The 8,511-nt window shown below is 43.9% G+C and overlaps 1 protein-coding gene across 1 annotated transcript in view; it reads left to right on the plus strand.

Moving 5' to 3' along the window:
* NAIP (NLR family apoptosis inhibitory protein) overlaps nt 1-8,511 on the plus strand; it is a 49,831-nt gene that overhangs the window by 3,354 nt on the left and 37,966 nt on the right. Inside the window, 2 exon segments of the mRNA XM_017890588.1 lie at nt 5,842-6,412; nt 7,711-7,810. Of these exon segments, the coding sequence (XP_017746077.1) occupies nt 5,845-6,412; nt 7,711-7,810 (668 nt within the window). The 5' untranslated portion in view covers nt 5,842-5,844.

Here is an 8,511-nt window from a genome sequence, read left to right on the forward strand (position 1 = left end):
ATCACCTGAGGTCAGGAGTTTGAGACCAGCCTGGCCAACATGGTGAAACCCTGTCTCTACTAAAAATAAAAAAATTAGCCAGGCATGGTGGCACATGTCTGTAATCCCAGCTACTCAGGAGGCTGAGTCAGGAGAATTGCTTGAACCTGGAAAGCAGAGGTTGCAGTGAGTCAAAATTGTGCCACTGCACTCTAGCCTGGGCTCAAGCAATCCTCCCGCGTTAGCCTCCCAAAGTGCTGGGATTACAGGTGTGAGCCACTGTGCCCTGCCAAGATTTCTAATGTATCCTAGTCTTGATGAATTAAACAAATAAACTTTTAGGATGATGCAAAAGCAGAATCTACAGTCACTTTAGAGCAGTGTGATGTAAAGAAAAGGGTAGCAGAGTTTCTCGGTGCTATGAGACCTAAGGACATTTACATTGGTGTGGATAAAATGCCCGTAGTGGTGAAAAACTTTGTTGTCATCATTGGACCGTGGTGCATAATGTATTGTTAAACCTGCTAATAGAAAATTAAAGGGCAATTAACTTAATTAGTTTAATATGACAATGCAACTGTAAGTTTAAGAGTGGAAAATGGGCCAGGTGTGGTGGCTCATGCCTGTAATCCCAGCACTTTAGGAGGTTGGGGTGGGAGGATCACTTGAACCCAGGGGTTTGAGAGCAGCCTGGGCAACACTGGGAGACCCCCCCGAACACCCTGCACACCCCGTCTCTATAAAAAATGGTGGTGTGCTCCTGTAGTACCAGCTACTTGGGAAGCTGAGGTGGGAGGATCGCTTCAGCCTATGAGGTTGAGGCTGCAATGGATGGTGATCAAGCCATTGCACTCCAGCCTAGATGACAGAGTGCAACCCTGTCTCAAGAAAAAAAAAAGTGAAAAATGTCCATACAAAAACTTGTACACTAATGTGCACACCAGTATTTATAATAGCCAAAAAGTGGCTGGGCGCGGTGGCTCAAGCCTGTAATCCCAGCACTTTGGGAGGCCGAGACAGGCGGATCACGAGGTCAGGAGATCGAGACCATCCTGGCTAACCCGGTGAAACCCCATCTCTACTAAAAAAAAATACAAAATCTAGCCGGGCGAGGTGGCGGGCGCCTGTAGTCCCAGCTACTCAGGAGGCTGAGGCAGGAGAATGGCGTAAACCCGGGAGGCGGAGCTTGCAGTGAGCCCAGATCGCACCACTGCACTCCAGCCTGGGCGACAGAGTGAGACTCCGTCTCAAAAAAAAAAAAAATAGCCAAAAAGTGTAAACAATCCACATATCCACTGGGTTGAGGAATAAAATATGGCATATATAATAATAAAATGTGGTATATCCACATAATGAAGTATCATTTGACAATGAAAAGGAATATGAAGTACTAAAACAATACAACATGGATGAATTTGGCTTCCTTTTTTTGTTGTTCTTTTTATTTTATTTTTTAAGGACCTCTACCAACATGAACATTTTGCTAAGTGAAAGCAACCAGACACAAAGGACCACTTATTGTTTGATTCAATCTATATGAAATGTCCCCAGTAGGCAAATCTATAGAGACAGGAATTAACATAGTAGTTGCCTAGGGGTAGGAGGGTAATGGGGGAAATGGAAAGCAACTGCTAATGGGCACAGCGTTTCTTTCTGGGGGGATGAAAATGTTCTAAAATTGATTGTGGTGATGGTTCTGCTTGTTTATGAATAGGCTGAAATCTATTGAACTGTACATTGTATTTAGTTTTTTTAGAGACAGAGCCTCACTCTGTTTCCCAGACTGGAGTATAGTAGTGCCATCATAGCTCTCCACAGTTTCATACTCCTAGGCTCAAGAGATCCTTCCGGCCGGGCGCGGTGGCTCAAGCCTGTAATCCCAGCACTTTGGGAGGCCGAGACGGGCGGACCACAAGGTCAGGAGATCGAGACCATCCTGGCTAATATGGTGAAACCCTGTCTCTACTTAAAATAAAAAAAAAAAAAAAAACTAGCCGGGCGACGAGGCGGGCGCCTGTAGTCCCAGCTACTCGGGAGGCTGAGGCAGGAGAATGGCGTAAACTCGGGAGGCGGAGCTTGCAGTGAGCTGAGATCTGGCCACTGCACTCCAGCCTGGGTGGCAGAGCGAGACTCCGTCTCAAAAAAAAAAAAAAGAAAAAAAGAAAAAAAAAAAAAAAAAAAAAAAAAACAAAAGAGATCCTTCCACCTCAGCCTCCCGAGTAGTTAGGACTACAGGCATGTGCCACCATGCCCGGCTAAGTTTTCATTTTCTTTAAAAAAATTTTTTTTAGAGACAGGGTCTAGCTCTGTTGCCCAGGCTGATCTCAACTCCTGGCCTCAGGCAATCCTCCCACCTTGGCCTCCAAAGCACTGGGGTTATAGGTGTGCGTCACCACACCCTGAGTTGTTCATTTTAAATGGGTGAATTTTATGATGTGTGAATTACATTTCTTTCTTTTTTTTTGAGATGGAGTTTCACTCTTGTCACCTAGGCTGGAGTTCAGTGATATGATCTTGGCTCACCGCAACCTCCACCTCCTGGGTTCAAGCAATTCTCCTGCCTCGGCCTCCTGAATAGCTGAGATTATAGGCATGCACCACTATGCCCAGCTTTTTCTTTTTCGTTTTTTTTGTATTGTTAGTAGAGATGGGGTTTCACCATGTTGGCCAGGCTAGTCTTAAACTCCTGGCCTCAGCCTCCAAAATGCTGGGATTATAGGCGTGAGCCACCTATAAGCTACTCAGCTGGGCCTGAGTAGCTGGGACTACAAGCACGCGCCACCACTCCCGGCTAATTTTTTTGTTTGTTTCTTTGTATTTTTAGTAGAGATGGGGTTTCGCCATGTTGGCCGGGCTGGTCTCAAACATCTGACTTCAGGTGATCCACCCACCTCGCCCTCCTAAAGTGCTGAGATTACAGGCATGAGGCACTACTCCCAGTGAATTATATTTCAATATAATTCAGTGATGTAATATAATTGCATAATTGTTATCATTTCTCCCTGATGTATTATTGGAATGGATATGACATCTGAATGGGGATGCCTTTGAGGAAAGAGATTTCAAAAAATGAACAGTGAGTGGCATAATCGTGGCTTGCTGTAACCTTGAACTCTTGGGCTCCAGTGATCCTCCTGCCTCCGCTCCCCGAGTAGCTGGAACTACAGGCATGTGCCACCACATCTGGCTAATTTTTGAAATTTTTTGTAGAGACAAGGTCTCACTAAGTTGCCTAAACTGGCCTCAAACTCCTAGCCACAAACAATCCTCCCACCTTGGCCTCCCAAAATGCTGGGATTACAGGTGTGAGCCACACCGGGCCACTTACTTTCTTCTTGATTCCTATTTCAGAAGAAAATCATAACCAATTTGCATTTGTGTGAAAAGGCCACCATAGTACATTTAAGGTGCTCCCACAGGACATTTAAATTATCTTGCTTATTGCTACAACCTAATGAGGAACAACTTAGATTTGATTTCACTGGAAAATACTGTATCTTTTTTTTTTTTTTTTTGAGATGGAGTCTTACTCTGTTGCCCAGGCTGGAGTGCAATGACAAGATATCGGCTCACTGCATCCTCCGCCTGCCGGGTTCGAGTGATTCTCTCGCCTCAGCCTCCCGAGTAGCTGGGATTACAGGCACCCACCATCATGCCCAGCTAATTTTTTATATTTTTGTAGAGGCAGGGTTTCAACATGTTGGCCAGGCTGGTCTTGAACTCCTGACCTCAGGTGATCTGCCCACCTCGGCCTCCCAAAGTGCTGGGATTACGGGCATGAGCCACTGCAACTGGCTAACACTACGTCTTATTATATTGATGATATAATGTTAATCTCTCAATTCAAATATCCAGCTAAGACTGAATTGGAAGGGCTTGTTAATCCTGTAACCACCAGGGAGGGGCTGATTACCTGGCTAAAATGCAAGGCTTAGTATAAATGGTAAAATTCTTAGAAATTACTTGGGCTAGGCTGGGTGTGGTGGCTCATGCCTGTAATCCCAGTGTGGGAGCCGAAGTGCCACTGCACTTCAGCCTGGGCGACAAGGACAAGAGTGGGAGGCCAAGGCAGGCGGATCACTTGAGGTCAGGAGTTGGAGACCAGCCTGGCCAACATGGCGAAACCCCGTCTCTACTAAAAATACAGAAATTAGCCGGGTTTGGTGGCACGCGTCTGAAATCCCAGCTACTCAGGAGGCTGAGGCAGGAGAATTGCTTGAACCCGGGAGGCAGAGGTTGCAGTGAGTCAAGATCTCGCCACTGCACTCCAGCCTGGGTGACAGAGTGAGACTCTGTCTCAAAAAAAAAAGAAAAGAAAAAAGAAAGAAATTACTTGGACTAGAGCCACTAGAAACATTCCCAAACATCCAAAATTAAGTTGCTAGCTACAAGACAGAGGAAAAGGCACAAAATTGGTTCAATTTATTGGTTCCTGGAGAAATCACATACCACGTTTGGGAATTTTATCAACCCTTGTTCTCAAAGTTAAGACAGAAAGGGGAGCTAATTTACATGGAGCTTTGAAAAATGAACAAATGGCAGACTCTTTGGGAACTTCGGAGAGATTCCTTTGGGACCATAGCACCTCAGTGTTCAAATGATGTTAGCAGTGTCAGCAACCGACTCACGCTCATGGAGCTTCTTACCAAAGCCTGTGACTGCCCCTCAGGGATGGTCATGGGGATCTGGGACTAGAAAGTTACCTGAGGCTTCTGGCAGGTATATGTCCTTTGAAAAACAGTCATTGGCCTGTTACTGGGCTTTAATGGACTGCTTCTATAATGGAAGGACATAAAATTATTTTGAGATCTGAAAACCCAGGACAGAGAACATTCTGGGGGAGAACCAGGGCCCTGACAATATGAAGGACTTCATTTTACCATTCTCCAGAGCAATTTGGTGACATATATAAAAATCTTAAAAAATATACATATGATTTGACTCAAATTCTCTTGAAACTTTGTCGTGAGGAAAAAATAATGACTGGAAAAACATTTTTTTGTTATAGGATACTCAATTATCCTATAACATTTGTTTATACAGAGAAAAATGGCAACAGCCTGAATGTCTTAAATGAGGAGATTCATGAAGCCATTAAGGAGTAACTTGCAGATATGTATTTATTAATGTGATATTATACATATATACACACACAGAGAGAATATATATATAGAGAGAGGTTACATATATATACATATATATAAAGAGACACATGTAGAGAGATGGGATCTTGCTATGTTGCCCAGGCTGGTCAAACTCCTGGCCTTAAGCAGTCCTCCCACCTTGGCCTCCCAAAGCACTGGGATTACAGGCATGAGCCATCTCCCCTGGCTATAATTTTTAGTTAAGAGGAAAATAGTTCATAAAATAAAACCTTTGACACCCGTAACCATAATTATAGTGGGACATCTGCAGCTTTGGCACAGAGCACTGGGACTTCAAACTGAACACAAAATAATGATTTTTAAAAACTGAGTAATTTGATCAAATCATTGCTGCCAGGCTATCCAATTTTGTGTATGTTTTTCTTTAATGTAAATGGTAAGTATATGTTCATGTTACCACATTGTGTCCATAGCTAATGTCTGGAAAGCTTCGTGAATGGAGGCAGATCGGTGTCTGTCCTGTTGGTTGCTAGATCCCCAGTGCCTCGCACAGTACCTGATATGTAGGAAGTGCTTAGTAAATAGTTGTTGATTAAGTAGACGAATACTGATGTTTCATACTTTTCCCAACAATTTCTCTTTTGCGTTAAAATTCCAGGCATTCCTTTAATTCCTGGTTTCTTCAGAAACAGTGGGAAATGCTCTTCTAAGAAAAATCTTACTCTAAGGGATCAACCTGCTTTATTTCCCTTTTCAGAAAATGGCCACCCAGCAGGAAGCCTCTGATGAGAGGATCTCCCAGTTTGATTATGATTTTCTGCCAGAGCTGTCTGCTATTCTGGGCATAGATGCAGTGCAGTTGGCAAAGGAAATGGAAGAAGATCAGCAGAAAGTGCAGGCAAAAATGCGGAAAGGCTACAACTCTCAAATGCGCAGTGAAGCGAAAAGGTTAAAGACTTTTGTGACCTATGAACCGTACAGCTCATGGACACCGCAGGAGATGGCGGCCGCTGGGTTTTACTTCACTGGGGTAAAAGCTGGGGTTCAGTGCTTCTGCTGTAGCCTCATCCTCTTTGGTACCAGCCTCAGGAGACTCCCCATAGAAGACCACAAGAAGTTTCATCCAGACTGTGGGTTCCTTCTGAACAAGGATGTTGGTAACATTGCCAAGTATGACATAAGGGTGAAGAATCTGGGGAGCAGGCTGAGAGGAGGTAAAATGAGGTACCAACAAGAGGAGGCTAGACTTGGATCCTTCAGGAACTGGCCATTTTATGCCCAAGGGATATCCCCACCTGTGCTCTCAGAGGCTGGTTTTGTCTTTACAGGTACCTTGAAATTATTCTCTGAAGTGTTTCTCTGGCGTTTTAAGTTTAGGTTTCATTTTTCAATTGCTTTTGCAATATTTGGCTAAACTTTCTTCTCTGGTTAAATGTGTTATATTAGGTATAAGGTCTAGTTTATTAAAATTCAACGTCAATATTTTTATTTTTGCTCATTTTATATTTAGTACAGCCTGTGTTAATTTGCCAAATATACATAAAATAAGAAAGCTACTTCTCCTTAAACTTGGACCTTAGAAAATACTGGCTGTATTCTTTTTTTTTTTTTTTTTTTTTTTTTTTTTTTTGAGACGGAGTCTCACTCTGTCGCCGGGGCTGGAGTGCAGTGGCCAGATCTCAGCTCACTGCAAGCTCCGCCTCCCGGGTTCACGCCATTCTCCTGCCTCAGCCTCCCGAGTAGCTGGGACTACAGGCGCCCGCCACCTCGCCCGGCTAGTTTTTTGTATTTTTTAGTAGAGACGGGGTTTCACCGTATTAGCCAGGATGGTCTCGATCTCCTGACCTTGTGATCCGCCCGTCTCGGCCTCCCAAAGTGCTGGGATTACAGGCTTGAGCCACCGCGCCCGGCCCTGGCTGTATTCTTAAGGCCCTGAAAAGATTAAATAACTCATGTGGTCATCCTGTTATCAGTCTCCTCACTCATCCTCCTTCTACGGCTCTTACATGATCTTTCTTTGATTCTTCTCATCGCTGCAGTATTGGAGGGTTTTGTTTGTTTGTCCTAGCCCTGCCCTAGGGGTTATGATACGTAAATGAGAATTCTAACAATAACACCGATGATTTACTGAGTACTGTACCTACTTTATGCTAGGCATAGAGTGAGTACTAATTCTTATCCAATGAATTTACCCCTTTCTCTCCCATTTCACAGCTGAGTTCATGGAGGCTCAGAGAGTTTAAGAAACATGCCTATGTTTCTACCGAAATGTCATGGCAAAGCTAAAACGTAGATTTTCTAATTGCACGTTACTTCAGCTGGTCCTGGTGTTAGTCGGCTTCCCTATCACTTTGACCCTGAGAGCTCAAAGAGCAACACACCAGCTCTAGGAGGCAGCTGGGGAAGGATATTGAGTTACACCGCTTAGGGTTCTGTACCTGGAGCGCAGCCGTGGTGGAGGGGCCCATTTTGGGTGGTGGGACTGTGGATGGAGACTCAGGCTAATAAGATCGGGAGTGCACAGGCACGCTGGAGCATGTCTTGCTCCTGCACAAAACAATCAACTCTGTGTACATACCCTCTGGTGCCACTGCCAGGCAATCTAAATATTTTCCTTCATATATAGGTAAACAGGACACGGTACAGTGTTTTTCCTGTGGTGGATGTTTAGGAAATTGGGAAGAAGGAGATGATCCTTGGAAGGAACATGCCAAATGGTTCCCCAAGTAAGTAGATAATTTTGCTTAAATTTTTCTTTCTTTCTTTCTTTCTTTCTTTCTTTCTTTCTTTCTTTCTTTCTTTCTTTCTTTCTTTCTTTCTTTCTTTTTTTAGACAGAGTCTTGCTGTGCCACCCAGACTGGAGTATAGTGGCATGACTTCAGCTCGCTGCAACTTCTGCCTCCCAGGTTCAAGTGATTCTCCCGCCTCAGCCTTCTGAGTAGCTGGGATTATAGGTGAGCACCACCAAGACAGGCTAATTTTTGTATTTTTAGCCCCTTAAGATTTTTAATTTGTAGATTTCCTCTTTATCCATCTCTTTTTTCTTGTCACTTATTTGTTAAAGAAGCCATGTAATCTGTCCTGTAAAATTCCGTCTACTCTAGATTTGGCAAATGTGTTCCTCTGGCATCGTCTAACATATTCCTCTACCTTCTGCATTTCCAGGAACCTGACACTTGGATCTAGCAGTCTGGTCAGGCTCAGATTCTTTTTTCTTTCTCTCTTTCTCTCTTTCTCTCTTTCTCTCTTTCTCTCTTTCTCTCTTTCTTTCTTTCTTTCTTTCTTTCTTTCTTTCTTTCTTTCTTTCTTTCTTTCTTTCTTTCTTTCTTTCTTTCTTTTCTTCCTTTCTTCCTTTCTTCCTTTCTCCCTTTCTCCCTTCCTCCCTTCCTCCCTTCCTCCCTTCCTCCCTTCCTCCCTTCCCTCCTTC

The sequence above is a fragment of the Rhinopithecus bieti genome, unplaced genomic scaffold (genome assembly GCF_001698545.2).
Source record: "Rhinopithecus bieti isolate Rb0 unplaced genomic scaffold, ASM169854v2 scaffold_18354, whole genome shotgun sequence".
Taxonomy (NCBI): Eukaryota; Metazoa; Chordata; class Mammalia; order Primates; family Cercopithecidae; genus Rhinopithecus; species Rhinopithecus bieti.